The 24,580-nt window shown below is 45.5% G+C and overlaps 2 protein-coding genes across 3 annotated transcripts in view; both read right to left on the bottom strand.

Annotated features, from left to right (window-relative positions):
• Nucleotides 1–89: 89 nt before the first annotated feature.
• Nucleotides 90–3,311, bottom strand: b3galt8 (beta-1,3-galactosyltransferase 8). Its single transcript, XM_070904505.1, has one exon. The coding sequence runs from the start codon at nucleotides 3,225–3,227 to the stop codon at nucleotides 2,259–2,261; it is 969 nt and encodes a 322-aa protein (XP_070760606.1). The 5' UTR covers nucleotides 3,228–3,311; the 3' UTR covers nucleotides 90–2,258.
• A 2,178-nt stretch (nucleotides 3,312–5,489) lies between these two features.
• tncb (tenascin Cb) overlaps nucleotides 5,490–24,580 on the bottom strand; it is a 28,662-nt gene continuing 9,571 nt past the window's right edge. Inside the window, exons 7-22 of one of the 2 annotated variants that reach the window (XM_070903957.1) lie at nucleotides 24,118–24,303; nucleotides 21,952–22,041; nucleotides 20,697–20,960; nucleotides 16,240–16,515; nucleotides 12,468–12,740; nucleotides 10,961–11,083; nucleotides 9,970–10,113; nucleotides 9,692–9,811; nucleotides 9,308–9,451; nucleotides 9,057–9,187; nucleotides 8,846–8,978; nucleotides 8,168–8,319; nucleotides 7,930–8,026; nucleotides 7,446–7,607; nucleotides 6,209–6,372; nucleotides 5,490–5,600 (exon numbers count right to left, since the gene is read on the bottom strand). In XM_070903957.1, the coding sequence (XP_070760058.1) occupies nucleotides 5,490–5,600; nucleotides 6,209–6,372; nucleotides 7,446–7,607; nucleotides 7,930–8,026; nucleotides 8,168–8,319; nucleotides 8,846–8,978; nucleotides 9,057–9,187; nucleotides 9,308–9,451; nucleotides 9,692–9,811; nucleotides 9,970–10,113; nucleotides 10,961–11,083; nucleotides 12,468–12,740; nucleotides 16,240–16,515; nucleotides 20,697–20,960; nucleotides 21,952–22,041; nucleotides 24,118–24,303 (2,570 nt within the window). The remainder of the gene's footprint in view (nucleotides 5,601–6,208; nucleotides 6,373–7,445; nucleotides 7,608–7,929; nucleotides 8,027–8,167; nucleotides 8,320–8,845; nucleotides 8,979–9,056; nucleotides 9,188–9,307; nucleotides 9,452–9,691; nucleotides 9,812–9,969; nucleotides 10,114–10,960; nucleotides 11,084–12,467; nucleotides 12,741–16,239; nucleotides 16,516–20,696; nucleotides 20,961–21,951; nucleotides 22,042–24,117; nucleotides 24,304–24,580) is intronic. The other variant, XM_070903958.1, reaches the window with a different exon arrangement.

The following is a 24,580-nucleotide window of genomic DNA, read 5'->3' as shown; positions in this document are numbered from 1 at the left end:
TAAATTGAATTGAATACATCTTTAAATGTAAAAGTGGTAAAAAAACAACAACATTTTTTAAAAAGAATAAATAAATGAAATAAAATGAGTTCAATGTTTTCCCAAGACTTTTATTTTGTCTGGATGGAAACAGCATTTATTACAGCATAGCAAACTCCTGGTGATACCAACACTAAATTGCACTATGCAAAAGTAACTGCATGCAGTATATTTTGTCATTAATATGCAGTAAAAACTGTAGCTTCAATATCCAGTGATGAGGTATAAATCTATGAGGCATTCTGGTAAATACATAAAAATACAGAATCAAATGCTTTTTTTCTGAGAGCAAAATTAATTATTGTCTTCAGAATTATCACCGACTAAAAGGTAATAGCGCAACTGCATTAGGCACTGAATCTCCAGCAATATTCATTTTCACTTTTAAGCATCGCCTACATGTCATCTGCTGGCATATACTGCCACCAGCTGGCTGTCATGTACAACTACAACACAAGTGAGATACATGCAGTAAATAAATAGGCACAGGAACCTGGCAAATAAGCTGCAGGTTATTTTACACAGGCTACATTATGCAAAGCTCTTTATATTATATAGCGGCAGTGCCACTTAGCATTTTAACATAACGCGGCTCTGTGTAATCTACTAGGCACTGACTGAAGAATAAGAGCAACGGCTGTGAAATTGATCTATTTTCAAATAGTCTTTGGTGTAAACTACAAGTTCTGAGAATACATTACGTCATCGGACAGAAAGGCAAGTAGACAAAGTGACATGACTTTTCCAGCCCTTTGGATACAGAAGTTAAAGCACAGTAAATGGCTTGAGTTTCGCGTCTTTCTCTTTTGAGGCCGTGGGAGACAGTTGCCTTCATCATCAGTTAGAGCTGAAACAATCGTACTAACTACTTTGATCATCGATTAATGGCTTCATGTCCATTTTCACACACCTCCTGCTTCTCAAGTGGCAACACATTTTTCGTTTCTACGGCACCCTTCAAAATAGATTTACAAGGTGCCTCACGGGTGCAAATAAAATATGATACGGACTGTTTTGTTTTGGACTGTTTGAAGACGTCATCTCGGACTCTGGTAAACTATGATGGCCATTTTTCTACATTTCCTGACATTTTATAGACAAAACGACCAATTGATTGGTTGAGAAAATAATCGGCTAGAGTTGCAGCCCTAATTTTCATTTTCGATTAATTGCTTAGCCTAAAGGTTTATCCAACCAACAGTCTAAAACACAAAGATATTCAATTTGCGATGATATGAAACAGAGAAGAGCAACACAGTCTCATATTCCAGAAGCTGGAACCAGCAAGTTGTCAGCATACTTATGTCTGTAAACGACGCACTTGTTAAATTCCCTGATATTCAATTAGACCTGTTTATCGACAGAAAATGAACCTGCAATTCTTGTGATAACCAGATATTCTCTAATTCCAGCTTCTCGATCATGAAGATTTGCTGCTTTTTATATCATAAATTAAAATATTTGGGGGATTTAGAGTGTTGGTCAGACAAGACGAGACATATGAAGATGTCAACGTTTGTGTTTTCAATGAATCATTCAGTCTACAATGTCAGAACTGACTGATAATTTCAGAGGCACATTTCCTGCATTTTTGCTCGTGGACCAACTTGTTTCTCGACCTTTTTGGCACGTGAGCTTAAAAACAAAGGTGTGTCGACGTGCTGACCTGTGAGACCGGTTGTACATACGTTGTACAAGAGAAATGCTACCGTCTCTGATTGTTTCATTTGAATGGGTTTTAGAAGCCTGGGGGGGGGGGTAAAACTTAACGGGAAAAGCACAGGTGCTGCTGCTAACACTGATGATGGCTCTGTTGCAGCATGCACAATACCAGCACCCTGAAACTGGACCAGCTAAATGGAATTCAGCCATCATTCATTTTATAATTTACCCCTGTACTTTTCCTGCTGCGAAATGTCTTCTGTTTATTTCCTGTCTTGCCGCGCCTAGGGGGGTCCTGACCCCCAGGCTGGGACCCACTGACTTAAAGGATTAATCGATTATCCAAATGGTTGTCAATACATTTCTTGCTGATCAACTAATCAAGTAGTTCAGAACTACATTCTTTTATACCTCTGTAAAGTGCTCCATTTGCTGAATTGCACTTCCAACCACCCTCCAACCTGAACACCCTGATGGCTGTTTTTCCTTCACAGCAGGCGACTTATGACATGACCTGAATCCTTGTTAAGGCCTCTCATGCTTGGTAGTCTCTGCTGTCAGCAGCTGGTGTGGCCTTCGGAGAAGTCCCGCCACATGTGCAGCAGCTGCGATGGCTCAAATCCGTTGACAGTGACCAGTTTGGCGAAAGTGCACCTGTCATACGCCAGCGTGCCGATTTCAAACAGGTTCCTGAGGGCCAGCAGAGGGCCGCGGGAGTACACCGGCCGGACGCCCAGCACGCGCAGACACAGCCCCACGTAGACGTCCTCCAGGGGGATCACCCGGGTAAACCTGGATGCCCAGGAGATCCTGGCGGCCAGGTCCGCAGAGAAGACGTACCCAGCTCCAGACACATACGGGGGGAAGCTGTCCTCGGGGTACAGCTCCTCTGACACGTGCCATTTGCTGTTACGGTCCCTCCTTGGCCTGCCATCACTTATCACTGACCCTGTGATGAAGCCCTGCCTGGGGGAGCTCCTCAGCCGCCTGATGAGATGGAACACATTGACGAAGATGTCGGCGTCCACCTTCATGGCGAAGGTGGCATTCGGGCAGTGGGTGGCCAGCCAGTTCATCATCACCATGGTCTTGATTGTCAGGTTCTGGTAGCTGTCCTGGAAGCTCATCTGGATGATGTCTGCATGCGTCCTACTCTCCTCCTCCAGCTTGCCCTGGATGCTCGACACCTGGCCCCCCTCAGGGAGCCCCACATAGAACAGAGTCAGGGTGTCCTGACTCGGAGCGCCCCATGTTTTCCTGATGGCCTCCCTTGCTGCCGCCTCTGGAGGGGCAACTGGGACCATAAAAACCAGGAAGGGGCTCCTGTCCTTGCATGCAGCAGGCTGATCGAGAATATACTGGTATGTTTCAGGGGATATGACCCTGTACTCCTCCACAGGAAGTGGACTTGGCTTCGGCTGGTGTCTACTCTGTGTTACTCTGCCCACCAAGACCTGAGCAGACAGGACGAGCACGGCCGAAGCGGCGAGTAACTTCACTAACCTCCAGGAGTAAGTTATCCTCATTGCCCCGAAGTCTCCCGTTCAGCCCGCAGCCCTCGGCTGAAGCCCGAAACGAGACCGTACAATCCGGGAAGTCGCAGTTGGTCGCACGGCATGTCGGTCCGGAGGGCAGCGGCCACTCCCAGCTTGGAGAACCAGGAAATGGATATCTGCCAAAGACGGATGGGTTGCATGATATCCGACTGAACCAAGCCCGGTGTGCACGATGATGAGAGCCTCATTGTGATTGGTGGGTTTTGTGTATATTTATGACGGAAGGCGGGACTTCAGGTAGATTATTCTCCAGCTGGGAAAAAAAACACTAGTTATAATGATAGTGATTTGTTTTTTCCCCCATGACTGAGCCTGTGATGAACTTAAACAACACAACAACAATAATAATAATAATAATAATAATAATAATAATAATTGATTTGAGGTTGAGTGGGACACTTAAGCTTATGGATAGTAAAAAAAAAAAACATATTTGTTTCTATTTTTGATGGATTTATTAGTAACTAGACTATTAATTATTTTGCCAGATGCTGAGAGGTTTCGTAAAAAAATAAATAAATACTCAATACACTCTGTGAAGCAGTTTGTGTTGGCATTTACTGCCTTTGTTTGCACACAGCCCCATGCTCTTATCTGCTCCACATACTATTATCACATGCCAGCATCACTAACGCTACAGAATACGACATGGGCGTGAACAGCTATGTGTATGTGGTCTGAACGTGATTAAAAGGCTTGTTGAAACTCATTTAAAATTAAAAAAAATTAAAAGACGCCTGAACATCTTCCCTTTAAACAAACTGTTTTATTGTAATACAGTTCACAGAGAAACACCTGTTGTTCACCCAGTTATAAACAAACAAAAACAATAAAAACAAACTTAATTTACACAGGTATTCTTTAGAAGGTCAGTGGTTTAGTATGCTGCTGTAGCAGGGGGTGGGGAGGGGTGCTGGGGGCTGGGAGGGTAGAAACAGTAACTAGTTCTCTAGTTTTGGCCTGTTCAAACACTTTTGTCATCAACATAAGCATAGAGACCTTACTATATCAAATGGAGTTCAATTGGATTTTTTTTTTTTTTTTACGTTTTGAGCATCAACATCTTTTGTGTCAACAACACGTAACATTCTCTTGTTCCACATATATGTACTGTATTCACATTTTGCAAAAAAAAAAAAAAGAAAGGAAGAAAAAAATCACCGCATCTCATTATATAACTGAATAACAGGTCCTGCCTCGGATTCATGAGAGAAACAAAACAAAATCCAAACACATCAGCTTTTTCTTTTCTCGGCTCTTTAGCTTTTTAAAACACAACATTGTGGCTGTAGCATGACGCCTTCAGGCGCTCACATAATGAATGGAAACACTGCCATCCGCGTGGGCGTATGGGGCGTGACGTGGGGTAAAATACCTCTCCATACAACTTTTTTTTTTAATGTATTTTTTTTTTCCTCTTTTCATTTCCATCTCTGTCACGTCGGGTGTTTGGCTTGTGTCGCGGGGGGATGAGGGAACCTGGGGAGGATAAAGTGACACCGACACAAGTTAAGTTGCACAAAGACAAACAAAATGGCAAGTTAGATGGAGATATCTGACATCTGAGCAGTGCCATCGGAGGAGTATCCCTTTTGCAAATGTTTAAATCAGATGTATACATGTGCAGTATCGAACGAGGAATAGAACTTCTATGACAATCCAGTTGAATTATCACTGTATTATCGGGTTTAGCAAAGAGGCCCTGAACCTAAACAAGACCACATTGTACTAGAAACAGCCTGTCCTTTCTGTAAAACCCCCAAACGTGGCTTGGATGTGAAATAGGGATCTGTGTTAATTACTGTACACAACATAATGCCCAAGCTGCACGCTCGCCTCCCCACAAATGCTGCAACACAAGAGAATCAGGTTCAGAATCGGGTGAGTTGTTTTTGCTCTCTTTGGCGCGTGAGTAGACTCTGTGTGGGCTTGATTTAAGTCCAGTTTGTAACATGCACATCAATTTCCGCACTGGCAGCATTTCCACGGCCGTATCACAGTGGGAGGGGGCACACGGGGTCGAGGCGGATCGGAGAGCGAATGGGAGCACGGGGGAGGTGTGTTGGGTTTTTTGTGTGGAGGCAGCAGGGCTCTTGGCAGTGGCTTTGGTCGCTGCAGGGTGCGTGGGTGTGGGAGTCGAGGTGGTTTATGGGGAGTCCAGACGGAGTAGTAGCAGTGTTGTTGTTGTTGTTGTCGTTGGTGGTGGTGGTGGCGGCGGCGGTGGGGGATCATTTATGATCGTTTCCTCCTTCCCTCCAGGTTCCTGAAATTGGATGGCCTGATCTTCATCTCAGCGAACTCGATTGAGTGCTCGTGGCCTTTCCAGTGGAACCAGTTCACGCCCTGGAGAGGAAGAGACGGACAAACGATGTTAGTCACAACAGGAGCGAAGTGAAGGTCCTCGCCCACGTTCCCGCCACAGATTCACATTACAGCCAAAGCACCCTGGCACAGAGGTACACCGTGAGGTGCGGAATCGTCCAAAATATCGACAGAATTCCTAGGGATACTGGGCTAGCCGAAGACACCCTTTTTGTAAGAAATTGTCCAAAGGACCCATAATGAGATGACCTTTGTTGTTAGTTCTGATTTTGAAGTGAAAACAGACTGTATGTAGATCAGATCAAAGTAAATAAAGGGGGGAAGGGAATGGTTTCTGGACTAGGACAATCCCTCGCAGTTCAAAACAATTCAATTCAATTCAATCTTCAGAATCTTTGAAAGGATTGAACCCCAACAAAGACTCTCTAAACCCCCTGAAGGACTCGGGGATTCTGATCATAAGCCAGTGAAACCCCATTAGGGACCCCTGGAACCCCCTCAAATACAGCTGAAAACCCTCTTCAGGAATCCTGGAGTATCATCTCAAAGACTAATGGACCATCAGTGACCCCAAAAACCCTCTCGGGGGGGCCTGATTTGAGAAAATGCGGTACGCAGCCGTGCTGTACCTTGCTGTGACTGTTATCTCCGTATCGTCCCATGAGATTGACACGGTGGCAGTTCTTATACCAGAAGGCCCCCTTATAGGACAGGGCACAGTTGGTGACAGCGATGTCGTTGTCGTGGTCATAAGTGGAAAACGGACGGCCATGGTGGTAGGTCATGGAGTCCCCTACAAAGACACACAACAGAGAGAGAGAGTCGACCGAATGAGCTGCAGTTCCGTTACATTTATGTGGCACATGAACACTTATTATATATAAATAAAGAATACAATCATGTAAATAATAATACCTTTCAAAAGGGTACCAAGTCTTCCCCCATACATTTATAAAATCTAAACAATAAGAAACTCAACACAAAACAATTCTATAATAAAATAATATAAGAACAAATAGATAACAGCACTTCAAATACACTAGAAAATATCAATACTTTAGTTCAATGTCATTTTCTTATCCTGGTGCTTTTTGGCGAACACGCATTGCACCGTGACACGAGGTCCCACTCTGAATTGCATATAACAAATTCTGTATGCAGTTCAAACACACGCATGTGGCCCGAACACAGTTTAGGCAGTTTCTTAATCACTTATGAACCCAAACACATCACAAGGTAGTAGACGGTGAGCTCCAGGGGGGCCCGGTCACCCGACACAGCTAAAATAGGGAGAAATGATTTAGTATGCAGTGTGTAGCCTTAACTGTAGAAAGAATTTGGATAATAAAATACATTTTTTTTAATCCCAGTAGGTTTTACATTTGAAGTTTGTATACAGAATTTGTTCAAAAGATGTTTGTGGACTCAGAGGGAGGGATTTAATGCCATTGTGCAAAGTATTTATATGATTTATATTGTTATTAATTGTGGTAATAAAAGTTACTACCTCCCACGCACACTCTAGTTTATTTTAACTCAATCCCACATGCACCGTCCTGCTGCCCCAAACACTCACCAAATGTTTATCAATCCGCAGCTGAAAATAGTCCCCAACGAATGCACTAATTCCTCCTGTCTGAGTAGCGTTTGCTAAACTCTACAGTGACCAGCTGTTTGAGGGAAATTACTGAACCCTTTTGTAAAAACACAAATATATATGAAACTATATGTTTGTTAAGATTTATAAACTGTAAGCCTTCAGTAGGAACCACTGGGTTTGGGGCTGAGTGCCGCAGACAGACGAGGGAGGCCAGAAAGCATCCAGAGACGACATGTTTGGCTGCAGGCCACGGAGGTCAGCTTTACCTGCTGTTCCGCTGTATCCTCCTACGTGGACTTTGTAGCGGGACCGAGGTTCAGAGACAGAGAACTTGTCGTACTGCGCGTAGGCTGTCTCTCCCTTATCTCTCAGGTCGACCCGCAGCTCGTACTGACCTCCGGCTGTGATCTTATGCAGGTTGGAAAGACCTGAGTGAGAGAGGAGATTATATATATAAGATGGACGGACAGCAATAATAACAATTCAGTGATTGGCTATTATTGCAAGATAACACATTATTTTACATTTAAATAAGTAACACAGCATACTTTAAATTACATACTTAAAACGAAACAGGACTTCATAATAACAATTATTATGATACTTTTGTAGAGTCTGATCAAATTCAATCCATGGGGCTGTGTTGATACATTTGGCACGCATTGTATAAATCACCCTGAGTGATATATGACCCTGTGCGTAAATGTTGTGGAATACTGTGCTGTGCTCTTTGTGTTCGCTAGAAATTACCCAGCCAGAATTCATCATTCATGTCGCCGAAGCCAGCTGTGTAATTCTTCCAGTTGCGGAAAAACTCCAGTCTACCACTCTGGCGTCGGAGGAAGACCTGCAAAGAGAAAGACAACAAGAAATGAGTGATGTGATAATTCTCTGTGGGCTCGTCACTACGAGCGACACCTTCACATCACACATAGTCATTTGATTAGTGCCTATTATGTATACATGTCCCTGTTAGTCTGTGACTTACGATCCATCCGCCTCCATCAGTGCTCATGTCGCAGTAGACCTGGATTGGCTGGCTCTCATCTCCACCCAGATAGATGGTGTACAGGTCTGATGAGGTGTCGCCATTCAGTAGGGCCTGGGAGCAGTCCTTGGGGAATCTGTACAGCACACCAGCTACACACACACACACACACACGCAAAACAGATGATACGATGGAATAATCAACAAAGCGGATTAAACAGACTGTGACAAGGAACGGTCACCAGCCAATCACAACGATAAGACTGTAGGTGAATGTCACATTCAAACCTGCTCGTAATTTGGAGCTCCCAGTTTACCTAAAATACATGTCTTTGGACTGTGGGAGGAAATTGAACCACCCAGAGGCAACCCGTCCCTCGGGACCCTCTTGATGTGAGGCGACAGTGCTATCACAAAACCCTAACAATAAGGTCACTACCACTGCCAGGTTACCACAATACCAAACACAGATAAACGCCACTGTTCTGCTGTGCAAAGACAGGGCCTTAAAGTTTGGATCGTGCTTCTAGTTCAGGAGTTATGAATTTGAATTATTCATAGTGCTAATGTGAAAATACACCTACTGAAATCTGTGTGATACTTTTTGAGATATCTTGCAACAGACACACAGCCCACCAGGGCTGAAGGCCTGTCCGGCGTGCATATAGGTCCACTCACTGGTGGTGAAGACAGTAGTGATGACGCGGCTTCTCTTGGGACCAGCAATGGCCTGCAGCTTGACTGAATACTCTGTGGAGGCGCTGAGCTGGGCCATGTTGTAGGAGACAGCCGTGGGACTGAGGACCACCTCCTGAAGCAGGACACATGTTCAGACATTTTATTCCTGAGCCCATGCTGTCGATGTGACGCACAGCTGGCGCCTACTCACCCGGATGGTGCCATCGGCAGACTCGAAGCTGAGGATGTATCCGGTGATGTCAGCGCGAGGCGGCTTCCAGGTCAGCATGCCGTTCTCCGTCTGGATGTTACTGGCCGCCAGGTCCTGAGGGGCGTCCACATCTAAAAGCACAACAGCCGTTTCATATTTTACTGTTCAAATGTTTCAGCCAGCCCCTTTCAGTCATGTTTTGATTCGTCTTTAATTCACATATTTCTACATGACATGATCATCATCATCACCGGTGGTAAACTCAGTCGTCGTGGCTGCACTCTTGGCCAGGTCCCTCACAGCGTAGACCTTCACGGTGTAATGGGTCGCCGGCGTCAGGGAGCTCATCTCAAACTCCACCACGTTCCCTGACACGCGCTCCATCACGGGGGCCACTGGAAACGACACAAAACAGGCCGGCCTTCCATTAGCACGTTGGGGAACAAACACGCAGGATGAAGACGTGTCTCTTTCATTTACAACTCAATATTGGAACGTCCCTGCCACGTTGTCCCACTCAGATATGAACGAACCCCCCCCCCCCCGGAAAACTTTCTGGAGACTTGTCAATAGTCAATTCTCATTAGTTCCTCATTGAAAGGCTGTTTTCAGTCATAGTTCAACACACTAGATACCTGAGTCTGCACTGTAGGTGATCACGTAGCCGTCTACGGTAGCGATGGCGGGCTGCCAGAGCAGCAGAGCTTCAGTGTCTGTGATGTTGACTGCAGTCAGACCTCGGGGCTTATCCAGAGCTGTAGCACACACACTCGCGTGTATTATTTGAATTGTTCTCAGTGATTGTTTTGCATACAGCAGCAACCCATTACAGCATCACAAAACTGACAAATAAGATCTACATTTTTACATCCATTCTGAAGATAATGAACGTGTGTGTGTGTGTGTGTGTTACCCGTGGTGACGCTGTCTGATCCAGGTTCGCTCTCCCTTTGGCCCTTGATGGCGACGACGGTGACCTCGTAGGTGACCCCGGGGGTCAGGTTGGGCAGCACGGTCTGAGACTCCGAGCCGTCCACTGTCAGCGTCTTGGCATTACCTGGGAGTCAGAGCAGCACACGTCACTTGGGTGAATATAAAGTTGAGACATTACACGCCTGGCTGAAGTAGTGGTTATTTAGATAGTCAGTAAAGCCTGATGATTTAACTGAGGAGAGGAGGCTGAATCTAGATTTCTGTGTAAATTTGTGTCATTATATTTCTTGCAAATTCATTATAGTCAAGAGAGACAATATAGATTATTTTTAATGGATTTTTAACCATTTTTTGTGTTACCTATACACAGGAGCAGGCCTGCAATTTTGTAGCTTTTACCTGCATTTTGTTATTTTAAGTCATTTTAGCAGTTTTGTCTCTATATTTGTATTCATTTTACAGGCATTTTAGGCCAATTAGGGTTCTGACATCCTCCAGTGTGCAGAGTTTCTGGAAACCCATGTGTTGGTCACCATCTGGTCAGAAATCAGAGGTTGAGTAGCTTCATCTTTTTTTTTTTCATCAAACTGAAAAAAAAGGTTAATGATTATATTAGATTTGTGTTAATCTTTTCCGCTCTGGCCTTCTCAGTCCCTCATTCAGTAGAAATAGCTACAGCGAGTCACTAGGGGGCAGAATCAGTCTATCATTGGAGAGAAGAGTCTCTGCCCTCTCAGCAGTGAGAGTGTCCATATTGGCTATAAAGTCATTCATAACCTGGACTGTAAGCTGATTTCGAAATCAATTTATTGGAAGAAGTCCAAGCATTAAATCTTAGAATCTCTGTGATGATCTTGATGTAAGCAGGTTTGGGGCAGTTTATTTACCCAGATTAGTTCAACTGTGTGGGGATCAAGTGGCCAGATCTTCCCCGTTTCAGGACTGAATTATTCATGCATAAGGACACTGACCTCCATGAGCAGGCACATAGGTGACCCTGTAGCTGTCCACCCGAGCTCTTGGAACCACCCAGTGAACGGTGGTGGACGTGTCAGTCACGTCGGAGAAGCGGATGCCCTTGGGTGAGCCCAGGTCTGGCGCAAACAAGACAGAAACAGCAGGTGGGGGCAAAAAGCACAAGGTTTAGTCAGTGAGTGTGCGGCTTTCTTGGACTAGTGAGGACTGAAAAAGCAGAACATATAGCACGTGTGCCACTGAACGATATAAGTGCACAGAACAGACATACACTAGTGACTATTTTCTGCCTTAGAATTAAGCAGCAGACAAGAAAGGACGCACACATATTCAGTTATTGTGGCCAGGGCAGATCCACCACTGAAAGGCACCCGTTTTAGAATGCAGCGAAAGAGAGAGAGAGGTAGACAGACAAAGGGGGCCCGGGGAGTCCCGGGCTCACGGAGAGAGACCCTTCCCGGCACACAGCGAGCCACAGTATCTTGCCTGACAGACCTGAGGAGATTAACTTGCCCTCATTTCATGGCAACACAAAAGTGAAACATGCGCCACGCAACCCAAGAGTAAAGCCTTACCCCCAGGGAGGACAGGGGACACAGCCATAGACACCCGTTCTGTGGTGACACAGACAACTGCACCACCCCCCCTCTCACTTTACAAAGAGCGACTCCAACACATGGGGCCAGGCAGTCAAAAACAACATTTGGGAGGAGGACCGGACGGAGACGACACAATGTAAGGCGCAAAGTAAAGAGCTGAGTAAATGTCCTGAGTGGGGGGCGACTGATATGAGTTTTCAAGGCCTTTTCTTTTTGGGTTGAAGCTGCTATGCTGATATGCCAATTTTGTGCAGATACTCAGTGTCTTTAAATTGGACCATTACTGTACACAGAATTGTATTCATTAGAGGATGAGCAACCATCCCAAACAGCATTTAGACCATCATGGGACACTAAATTCTGACATAGCTGCTTCATATCCATCATATCATGACTGGCCCATTTTAATAGTAGGTTCATATCAGTAAACCCATCCTGGATCAGATCATAACTCTGGTCCAGCAGCAGTCGGGAACCCTGAGATTAGAAGCCCGGTAAGCCGCCAGGTGGTCAGTCCGAACCCAGAGAGTTGTTGCTGCAAAGACAGACGGGTTGAAACCCTGAACACCCCAACACATGGACGCTGACACAAGGCACACAATGCAGCCGGTAGCTGGTCATCATCATCATCAAGATCATTAAAATTGATTAATTTCTAAAGATAACCTTTTTTTTTTTTTTTGTCACATTGCAGCGTTAAGTGCCTTGGATGAATACCATGACGCTTTATCACCAGGTTAGTAGACAAAAGAGACCTGCGATACAAAAGACAAATGTTAGACACCAACATCAATGACCATGTTTTCATGCTGTTACCATAAAAGACGAAACTGACACTGATATGACGTCATTCCACATTGACTACGCGGACAAGGCCGATGGTTTCCGCCCCTTCACCGTGTACCTGTTCTCACCCCCTCCATTACAGACTTGGTGTGTCTTCCAAAAATGAGCCCAAAGATTTCGATCTTGTACTCTGTGTCCTCTGTGAGATCCGTAACGGCCGTGCTTCGCTCCTCGCCGCCCAACACCAGCTCCCTTGGTTGGCCTGGGCCCTGGGCCTGGCTCACCATTATGACAAAGGTGTCCAGCGAATCCTCTTCAGCCATCCAGGCCAGCCTAAAGCTCTCGGGAGTGACGTCGGAGACTAGGAGCGCCTGCACCTCTGGTTCGGCCTCTGAGTGACAGGGGGAAAGTCAGTTTTCCGCCTCTGTGGAACGTAAGAGTGCTTTGACATTTGAGGAACATGGCAGCCAAAGAGAGTGTATCAGTGGCAAAATGCCGGCATTGGTTATAAGGAAGCTCAGAATCAAGTCAACAAATGAAGAGCCTGCGTTTGCAGGGCGGAAATATTAGAGATTTACTGCAATCTGGTGAACAACACAGAAGGAAGAAATGAACAGGGGATCGGTTGTTGAGCCAAACAAAAGTCTCCAGGTTTAGTTAGCAGACCTATCAAAGCCACTGTGGTTAGTAAGCTGAAAAACTGATCCAGTCAAGATCGGGACTGTGACCAGAATCCATTTACAGGGAACTTTAGTAAAGCAACACATTAGCCTGACGTAGGCTGCCAGTTTTTCCTTCAAAATTCAAACAGCTGCTATGTCTAATGCCTGATTCGCTGCAGACCCATTACACTAGTAATTCAAAATAGGAAATACAGCTCCCTGAACTAACGAACTGGCGCACAGTTAGTTTGTAGCATCGGCTCTTGTTGCATAACTTGCCTGCAAACCATTCCTCTTTTGTGGAGCCGTTTAAACAACAGATTTTGTGCAGACTCAGTTAGCGCCTGCAAACAAATCCGTTAGCACAGCGAATTCCCTCAGAATTCATTGATTTCTCCAAAGAATTTCGCCATTTTACGCTGGTGTACGTGTCCAGTCCCTTATTTCTGCAAGGTATTTCAGGATCCGCTGCGTGGACTGCACTTGAAATAAATCGAATGAAATAAATGACATGATTCTTCAAATTCAAACTATATTTTGTTTTGTTTTTAAAAAGTGACAGCTCTGGTCTGACCAATCTCGTTCTTGCGCATTTCAAAGTAAAGAGGCTTTCTCAAACAACAGCTGCTTCTCTTGGAATACTGCTCCAATGCAGCACGATGCAGACATATAACTGTGCATACAGATGGGAGCGTGTGCACGTGGTGCTGTAAAAAGCTGGTAGTTAAGCAGTCATTAGCAGCGACTAATAATGGCGGTGATAGGAGGAGTGGCTGAGAGACAGCAGGAGCCTACAGCTGCTGGAGAAAAAGCTCTGTTTCTCCAGAGGATGAGTCCGCTGAAGCTAATTAGCCAGAAAAACTTCCGGTAGCAGCGCAGATGGAAACACGGGGCCGGACAGAGCTTTTAAAGCAGCCTGGATAGAAGCAGATATAAGTGGGCTCAGGAAAGCCTCAATAAAGCCCAGCGCCAAGGCTCATTAAAACACTACACCAAATGTGAGGGTCTCAGGGGTCCTTGAACTAGCCTGAAACCCCCTTTTTTTTTTTTTTTTTTATTGTGAGGGAAAGCGCATGAGGCATTTGTTGTGAGAAGAAGCGGTGGAAATGAGAAGCAGAGCAGACAAATCCCAGGGAGCTGTCACTCTTCATTAGCCGCCGGGCAGCTTTAGCTGGTCAGTGGAAGAGAGGGAGGGCCACATCCATCAGCTAACATGTGCTAGCTTGCTACTGATTTCACCCCCCCCCCGCCAACACTCCCAAGACCTGAGGGAACACAATCCCTGCTCACAAAAGGGAGCCTGTTATTGGAGGAGGTAGGCGCCGGCGCCAGCTAACCTGCTGAAAAGGGGGTCTGCGAGCAGAAGCCCTGAGCTGGTTCCAGTCTCGCCTGATAACTTTACGAGAGCAGCTTGTGGTGATATGAATCACAACTGAGTCTAGCTTGTTCTGAGCGCTGTCCACATCTCTTTGTGGTTCCATCAATCATTCATTGTATAACCCCCCCCCCCCCCCCCCCCCTACACACACACACACACACCCTCTGTTAATCAAAGTTTCCTCGCTCCCCTTTCAGGGGAGGACTTTATTTTCCCTACGACGACGTCTTCCTCCGGTAGGCCGACGATGACCACCGTGCATAACATAATCAAATTAGTCAGCGCTTGTATTCACAAGTTGGAGTGTTTTATGGATTAAGTGATGCTAATGAAAAATGTTAAGATGGTTCCACCAGCCATTAGCATGCAGACAATGGGCCGCGTTGAGCGCATGCCATATTCTGCGTGGCCCCAGAAGCCCCTGGCACCCTAGCACCAGAGCCCAGGGGCAATGGCAGCATGAGAATGAAGAGCGGTCCAGGCTTGGGGGAACTGGGGATGCATACAGAAGAGAGGCCTCTCACAAAGTGACAAAAGCGCCTCAGGGTTTTTTTTTTTGTCCTCTGTCAGTCCTCCCATCTTTCTTCCACTTGACTGATCCTCATCAGTGAAATGCTGAATGGTAATGCTGGAATAGTTGATAGCTGATATTTAAAAAAAAAAAAATTGTCAACCAACCCGAAACTGATTATTTCTAACCTTCTAGTCTAATCAAAATGGTTTTCTAAAGTGACGGTGAGGCTCAAGGCATCATTAGCAGATTTTGGTGTCAGTGTTTACAGCCCACTTATTAGGCTAATACTGTAATTCACAGCATGTTAATCACCGGTAATGACTGTGATTGGTGCAGTGGGTGGGGAAACCAGCGCACCTGTTGTGGCCTGGTTAAACAGCACCCTGACCTTTTTGTTTTTACATGTTCCTGCCTGTTCACATAACAGACCAGGTGCGGTTTCAGGCTGGACCCGTACCAACAGGCAGACTGACAGCTTAAAGGTGGATCAAACGCGGGATCTGCGGCTGGGCTAATGTAGATTGAATGGGTTTTGTTTGGGTGTTTGAGTGTTAGCCCGTCTCACAATCCCCCACATCAAAGGAAGGGATATGTGCGCGATGGATGGCTGAGGGGGGGGTTATATGGGGATTGGGATTGTGCACGCTGTCTGAATGGCAAGGAGATTTTGTTTACCCCATGAAGAATAACTTCCATCCGCTGATAGATTGTCTTTATATACACCCTTCTGAAATGCACTTCCAATGCTGAAGGTAAACAGTTTTTTTTTGGAACAGAAAATGGAAGCTGAGTTGTTGCCTTAAAATATGTCCTTGGAGATGAACAAAACAAGCCTCCATCCCTGCGGGTGCGGCGTAAAGACGGTTTCAGTCACAAAGATGTGTCAAGTTAAGGTCTTTGAGATCCATGCAAAAAATAGCCAGGCTCAGTTGATTGTTTTGGTTCCAATTATTTTGCTTCCACTTTAGCTGGATCACTTTCTTTTTTCTTGAAATCAATTGAAGTTCTGCTGAAGCCAATGGAGGTGGCAGATTATCAAGATGATCATTAAGATGGACATGTTTTGAAGGGTATCAACTGCGCTGATTTAAGTTTGACGGTGTAGTGACAGTGTGGGAACAAACACGAACGAGTGTTTCTATGACACCTGTCGGACAGTGCTGGACAACCACACCAGAACTCTATGAATAGACCATTTGACGCCATTTGACAACTGCAAGTAACTGTCACATCAGACGTCCACACGGAAAAACACTGATTAATTCACTGTGTTCAGCAGAAGAAGAAGAAGGAAGCAGAGAAAAGAGCAAGACCCCAGCGTTGACGGCGTTGATACCTGTGATGGTCTCTGCAAAGACAGGGTCTAAGAGGGCCCCCCTGTACACCCCGTACAGACTGGCCCTGTACCAGGTGGTGGGGGAGAGGCCAAAGATGGCGAGGCTGCGAGCATCGGCGGGCGCCGTGTGGTTTTGCCACTCAGCGCCCGTCTCCGCGTCGGTAACTTCGATCAAAAAGGCCTCGAACGCCCCGTCCTCAGCAGACCAGGACAGGAGGAAGCTGTCCCATGATATGTCGCTGATGGTGACGTTGGTCACCTCAGGCTTCTCCTCCTCTGGGTGATGACAAACACATCAACATGGCGTTACAGGACTGGGACAGACATACAGAATGAAGACAAAAGGTTAGACCGATACAGGTTTTTCAAAGCCACTCGTGGAATTTCTTTTTTTTTGGAATTGGCTCCATATATCGGTCCAACCTTACAACACACGAACATACACAGATATAGGAAAATCCTTGGGTTCTATTTGAACCGTTCTTGTTGACAACAGTGAACATTGAGAAACATGAAACAAACATGAGTGAGCTTCTGCTCAACAGTGGATGAGTCCTCCTTGACAATATCAGCTGCAAAAAAAGGGGGAGGGGTGACATTGATGATCTCTCATTTGTGTTTCAATCATTTCATTTTGCTGTCAAGAGAAAAAAAGAGAGAAAAGGCCTTCACTTTGGCCTTTTGTAGTGGAAATAAGGGAATATTTCCACTCCTGACAGAGGGGAAAAAAACAGCCTCATTATCAATGGCTGCCTATAGCCATCTCCTCTATATTACCATATGAGTGGGAAAACTTGAAGATAGAAAGCAGCAGGCAGACATGCTGATGCAGCTTGTGCGCATTAATGGCCCGTGAATGAGCCATTAACAGTTGAAGGTGCAGCGTAGCCCGGCCAGAATGGCAGAAGTACGCCGTCCACTTCAAACCCATGGGGAGGCTGTGCAGAGCCACGCGCAAGCAGCCTGTAATAGGAGTCCATTGAGTGTGCGAGCATTCAGAGAGTGGATTAGAAAGGGATGGAGATTGATGGCACAGGTAAACATCGAGGCTCCCATTATCCTCTTTTCACTGTGTGGCAGAGTGGAGCGCAAATGGGATGGTAGACAATGGGATTGGGTTGGGAATGGTGGGGGGGCTTATGAGAGCCCACATGGACAAAGAAAGGCATTTACTGTGTGATGTTTCAGATCAGTTTCTGGCCCCTAGCTGCAAGCATTGCTCCAGAGGTTGCAGCACAGTTGCAGCAATAGTCCCCCCCCTAATTAGCATCAGCTTAGCCAACTGTGTACAACTACATTATAGTGCGTTATAAACCCTTTATCAAATGTTGGTATGCTGCTTATAACTGCTAAATAGGGCTGTTACCCTTAAGGCAAACATTTTATTTAGTTAAATTCTTATGAATAGACTTTTTTAGACTATTATTAGACAAATTTTTTAAGAAGGTCTAAGCTACAATTTGGAGAAAGTAAAGGGAAACGTAGAAATGTTAAAGAAGCTAGCTAAAAAATAATCCAATTTTTTTCTGTTTGAATTATGGCAGTATTTCCGTTTCCTCCCCAACACTTTTTTTGCTCTCACCTAAAAGTATCTCGGTGCCGTGTTGACTTTTATTTAACGTTTTGGTTTTACTAGTCCAGGTTTAGCGAGTTCCGCCTCTTGAGATTTCTGCCCCTGCACAATGGAGGTGAATGGATTTTGGTTTGCAGTTCTTACAACATTTAAAAAAAAAATGCCATTCAAACAATTCAGCAGCAAGCTCTCCACTCTCGAGAATTTGCATGGGAAATTTTCGTCCCGTAGAACGTAGATTCACTTAAAACAAAAGACGACCATGAGTTCTATGGGTTATAGTGGAGTACGGAGTAATATGTGGAGTAAAAGGGACACTTCTTCTGGAAAGAGATACAATTTAAAAATGTTACTTTTCAATACCGTGAGCGCCACAAACACAATTCGGTGGATCTCCATTGGATTGAGGTGAGGGCAGAAATTTCAGAGTGACATGAACCAACCCTAACCCTTAAACTCAGCTTCAGCTCTGGTTGTCACATGCAGTGCGCCATAGACTAGATCAAATGGTTCCCCCGAGATATCGCCTTCTCGCTCTGATATCTGCCATTTGATACACACTCACAGTCATATCATACTACTGCATCGCAAGTGCGCGCGTCTTCGGGGTGAGATTGGGCCCCCGACCCAGGCGACGCCTTTGCTCTCGCAGCGCTTCTGCGCGGATCGCGTCGGCGCATGCGGGACAACGATCTTGCTTTTTTTTTCATGCTTCATGCTCTCAGTTTCTCTCTGCAGAGAAACAGCTGCTCATGCACTATCATCATATGTGTGTGATTCAAGTTGCATATCGTGTATGTACGACTTTCTGGACTCCTCTGGGTGAATGTTGGGACTACTGCTGACATTATTATCATTTCCACATGTCTGTTGTCATTGTTCCCTCAGCGCAACTCTTCCACTCTGTGCCCAGTCAGCTGATTAGTCAAAATTATGATAATCCCGGGCTTTTGTCTCCTGATTTGTTTTATTTATTTATTTTATTTTCTACACCTTTCATTCTGCTTCTAAAAGTACCTTGATTTTCTTAGAAGCACATGTTGGCTTAGTATTGACTCTCAGCAGGTCACTTAAGCGGCTTTTCCCAAACACTCAAAAACAAATTCTTGTAATCCTTTCGATGATTGTCGGGCACAAGTAAGAACCCCCCAACCTCCCTCCGAACCTCGGCTCACCTCGCTCCACCCCTAATCGTTCCTTCAATCCCTCCTGTAAAACGAGTGCGCTCTGTGTTTGCGTTACGTGTCTGGGGACGATAAAGGCCGCGGATTGGCCGGGCTGTGGATTAGAGGGCTGCTGGTTTTCGGGGAGACAGCGTTGTAACAGGAGTCCCAGCATGTGGCCTTTTATCTGACAGACCCACAGTTCATCGTGGTCAAATCGCACAAAACCAGAGGGGAGCGGGGCTCACGCCAACAATTATCACATGAATGAACATTGTGCCGAGTGCACACATGTCCATACAAACCCCCAGCCTCCCACACACACACACACACACACACACACACACACAGCTTCACTTTATCTCAGTCTTTTTAGTCACTCAGTCTCTCAATCATACGTTGCCACACATGACCACACAGGCAAGTGGACACAAGGAGTTGACACATGCACGTGCACACACACCCTCCCACATCCACACACAAATACACACACACACACACAGTCTGTATCCTGTTCTTCCCAGCAGCGTACAATCCCAAAAAAAATAATGCAACAAAAGATGCTTACCAATGTTTCCCTCATGCCGTATCGATTTTTTGCCCGTAGCCATGCATTTAATGGGCACCCGCTGCATAACTGGAAGATTTACTTGTGAAATGTTGGGCTCGGAGGCACCCCGACCGCAGCACGAAAAATATGCCACAATCACCTCATTTGTCTTTTCTTGTTTTGGTTATAAAAAAAGGAGGGGGGGAAGAAAAAGAATCCCACATGCTATAAATGAGCCTGGGGGGGGGGGGGGGGGTAGAGACAGAGTGACTTACATTGCGAAGCTAACAATGAATTCAATTCATTGCTTCGGTTTGGCTGCAGTACTGGAGGACAAAAAAAAAATGAACCTGTGGTTAATGAGAACTTCTCTTATTCTCTAACCCTGCGCCTACCAGCTAGGAACTTCATGGAAACAGTGGGCCACATTCAGAGGAGCTTCTGTGTCCCGGACACATTTCACAGACTTCTCTCAGCCTAACTGCTAATGTAGGCAAAGGCAAACCTTCCACCACCTCTCTAAAAACTTATTCTCACTTACTTACTAGTGGTGTCTAGCCATGCAGATAGCTTCTGTTTTTGTCTGCCCAGATTTTAAGATATGAGCTCTGGAGTATTGGGACGGCCAGTGTTCGACCATGTCTTGGAGGTAGCAAGGACCACTTCCTTTCATTGCCCTGTGGGCTAGCACCGCTAACATTTCTAAGCCCAATACAACACTGAAAAATAACACCTAAACTTGTATTAGTCCGTTCTCTGGGTTCTTGCGACTCCATACTACCCTCGACAGGACAATAACCAGGACAGTGCTTCTGGGAAGCCAGAACTATCTGCATGGCTACCACTTGAGGTGAAAGGGTTTTTGTAGTTTGGATGAATCAACCCTTTAAAATTTGAGATGTGCTGGGATTTTGCAAAAAAAGTAGCACCGTCCAGAAATCGTATCTGGGCAACGATACAGAGTAAAGTATCTGAAATGTCAGTGTTTTCATGTTGGAATAAATGCCAGCCCGATAAGTATAAACCTCCAGACCTTTGGGCCAAAAAAGCTTCCTCTGTCTTCCACTGTTTCCTCCCAGACATTTCAGACACTCTATGATGTCAAACAAGGCACTACCGCTTCGTCAGGAAATTTCTTTCAGCTTTTTGTGGGGTTTTTTGCTGCGCTAACCTGTGGGTGCCGAGATGGTGGTGGGTGCGCTGGCCCTGCGGCCCCTCTCGGCGGTGATGCTGACGGTGTACAGCATGCCGGGCGTGAGGCCCCTCAGGGTGTGAGACTCAGAGCTGCCCGGGACCACGTCCTCAGCCCTGTGGCCGTCAGCGGAGACATAAACCAGCCTGAAGGAGTCCAGTTTGGCCAGGGGGCGTTTCCACTCCAACACCATGGTGGTCTCTGTCACCTCTGACACAGTCAAGTCCTTGGGAGCATCCAGGGCTAATTAGAGAGGTAGAGGAGAGGTTGTGAATGGAGAGAGAGAGAGAGAGAGAGAGAGAGAGAGAGAGAGAGAAGGAAAACTGGGCAGTTAGCTGGAACAGCAAAAGCCACAGTGGCTGCAAAGTCAAAGGAAGCATCACCATACCTGTCACACTGACTAACTACAGATAAGGTGACAAAGTACTGGGGAAAAAAACACCAACCAAACGATCCTTGGGAATTTGATTGCTGGAGATTTGCCAGCAGTCCCAAAATAAAGAGGAAATTGGATGTTTTCTACATGAAAAGGGTGAAAATCTCACGATAGCCGACTATAATCCAAGCTGGTATAGTGGTCGGGAGACAGATTTTGTTAAGGGACTGGAAGACTTCAGATCCCATGGCCCCTTGGACTTATTGTCTTGTTTGAAAAATATCAGCAGAATGACACATTATGTGTTCAGATGAGGAGGTCTCACGAAGAGACTGGAGGGAACAGCAGATAGACTGGAGGTAAAGGAAAGAACCAGAGTCTCTGCTGAGCTCTGAGACCGGTCGGAGGCTGAGGCGAACTCGCTCACACTCCCACAGGTCACGGCCGGTTCGCTGTTTGGGGGCGAATAAATACAAATGGCGCAGCGGTCAAATGTGAGCGAATGACTTGAGGCAAGAATTTGCTTCGCTTTCTGCCCAACTACACCTGGAGGTAGAACTCTGAATGCACCACACTTATGATAAATACTCATAAATGATATAAGAACAAGTTTTTTTTGTTAAATGTTTTGTCTATATTGTATTAGTGTTCTCTCTCTTTAAATATATATATATATATATATATATATATAAATATGTACATATCATGCTTGTAATTGTCTACATAGCAACATCAATAACATATAAATCACAAAAAAGATTCTGTATAATACGAAGACATGCAGTGGCGTCAAACTTAAGTAAAAGGCACATATATAATTGTGATGGTATAGCTGCTGTGTACGTGAAAGCGTCCTACCGGTCACTGCGTTGGTGGTCGCCGGCAGACTCTCCCGCTCATCTTTCACCGCCGTCACGCCCATCCCGTACTCTGTGCCCGGTCTCAGGCCTGCACAACAGGAAAAAATGAAAACACCGTGATGCAGAAAATAAAAAGCGATGTCACGTTTTTGTCTTTACAAATCCACTGCGCCGCCACCGAATGAACGATGGGGGAGGCTCTGTAGTCAAGTGGTGGCCAGCTGTTTTCGGCTAAGGGCTCCAGTGCCTATGGCAAGCACAAAACCGCTCTCATGTGGCTTGATTGCACAATAGATTGCGGCCTAATTGCATTTCACGGTAAGGCCTGCACTCACGGTGGTACATCGGCGTTGCATTTGCATTGATGGATCTATAGGGCCCTTGTCGCGGAGCAGAAACACTACTTGCTATGATACAGCAGGCTCTGGAGGCCCTTTGGTCTCCACAATTAAGCCCTCTCTTGGCCTGATCGCCTCTAATTCCTTTATTAACTCCCACAGAGGTCATCACACACCGAGTCCTGCAGCATGAAATTACGCCTAATGCCCAGGAAACTCATTATCAATAAAATCACGAGCGTGAAGGCAATTACAGATAATAACTGTGTGAAAGAAGTGGCGAGGTGTGTGCAGAGCAGAGGGGGACGTCGGCTGAATGGACACAGTGCTTTATTTCAACGGGATGGGCCTCCCAAGGACAAAGAATTGGGCCAGACAAAGACACTATTAGCCCGTTTTTGGAAGCTTTTTTTTTGTTTGTTTCTCATGGTGTCTAATCCTGCCATGCCACAGCACAAACTGAGAAAAAAAACCACATCCGCCTCAAAGCATGGCTTTATAATGTCAGCGGTGCAGATAGATGAAAACGCACCCGCTCGTCCTGCTCGAGCGAGAGAGTCTCACAGTGAAAACAAGCAGCGGTGTTATTCCATTTAAAGTCTGAATGCCAACTCCCCCACCCCTCGGGTGGTTTTCTAATAAAGTGGGCCTTTTGTAGACGGGCAAACATTTCGCGGCACAAAACAAAGGCAACCTATTTTGGAAATGAGCGGGCTGAATATAACACTGACCATTTAACAGGGAGCACCACAAACACTTGCCCGAAGAATTAGGAGAATAAACACTTCACACTGTATAACCTTTTTTTTTTTTTTTTTTTTCCCTCCCACAGACGCTTTTCAGCTGTGTCATTTGGATGCAAAGTGGTGATGGGCTAATGTGAACTCGAAGCAGAATGAACAGAAGAATGGAAACACTGAATATGTCCGCTGTGAGACAGACCGTTCATTTTGCTGAGCAGGACGTGGTGATGGGGAATGGGAGCAGGGTCATAAATTAATTAAACACGAAGTCACTGCACAATCCCTTAACCCCTGAACGCTGATACATACCAATGTCAGACATGCTCGCCTAATGAAATGTCTTAGATAATCAGAAATAAATCCAAAGAAATCCCTCCAAATGAAAATATCTGTGACTTCATAGGATATTTTGACTAGCACTAATGGCTTTATTACCGGCAAACAAACATATACTGATGCTCTCTCTGTATAAGTCATAAGTCATTAATAAGAACTTCTGGGTTGCCAGGTTGTGAGGAAAACTCACGATACCACTTCCTAACAAAACACTGTTACGCCGGTCGTTACTAATGGCTTTAGCAATGCTTAATAAATCATTTACGAATGCTTTATAGATCGGGTAAAAGCCATTAGCAACGTCTGAAAACAAAGCAGTGTCTTGAGAGGATCACCTGCCAACTAGATTTCTCCCAACCTGGCCAGTGTCAACAAAACCTGAACATCATAGGCATCATAAAAGTAGGCTTTATGGTAGTTGTATTGGATCGCATTAGACTGTATAAGTGTACCTAATAAAGTGGCCACTGGGTATATATCTGTGTATATATATATATGTATATATATATATATATATATATAACGCCATGATACATATTGTATATATCCATGACAACTCTATCTGCTGATGAAGACCATGAGATGTGGTTGAAAGCTTGGGAAAACTAGTTAAGTGTACCTTGAGTTAAGCGTAACTAAGTAAAAGCGTTGTGTAACACAGTTGTCTGCACATTTGCATGCTGTACAGTAGTAAAATGAACCCAAATGGATGTTTGTGTGTGTGTGTGTGGTTCTGGGATCCAGTACCGGTGATCTTGGCCTGGGTGGTGTCCTTGGGTCCCGGGAGGAACAGCAGCTCTCCGTGCTCGCCTCCGGACAGAGGCCCGTACTTGATGCGGTAGTTGTCCACCTGAGCTTGGCTGTTGGTCCACTCAAGAGTGATGCTCTCATCCGTCAGCTCCACCATCTGCAGGTCTCTGGGGGCATCCAGGTCTACAACGCAGAAATGGACCTTTGATGGATGTACCTGAGTGAACCTGAATTTAACTGTGCTTCTAATCTAGGCCCAAGCCTTAAGTGGTTCCTTTTGGAAGCATCTGGTGCATCAAGGAACACACACATCCACGTACACACATCAGCAGGATATCCTTCCTCGTAAACTTAGTGCCATGAGTAAAGTATGTGTGGTCCAGCCCCCTCCCCAGCTGACACACAGCTCATTAAACTTGGCTATAATAAACACTTAATGGCTGTGACTGTTTTTCATGTG

Source organism: Enoplosus armatus, chromosome 4 (genome assembly GCF_043641665.1).
Source record: "Enoplosus armatus isolate fEnoArm2 chromosome 4, fEnoArm2.hap1, whole genome shotgun sequence".
NCBI classification, from domain to species: domain Eukaryota; kingdom Metazoa; phylum Chordata; class Actinopteri; order Centrarchiformes; family Enoplosidae; genus Enoplosus; species Enoplosus armatus.
Note: the sequence above shows the minus strand (reverse complement) of the source record. Positions and strands in the feature narration are given on the sequence as shown.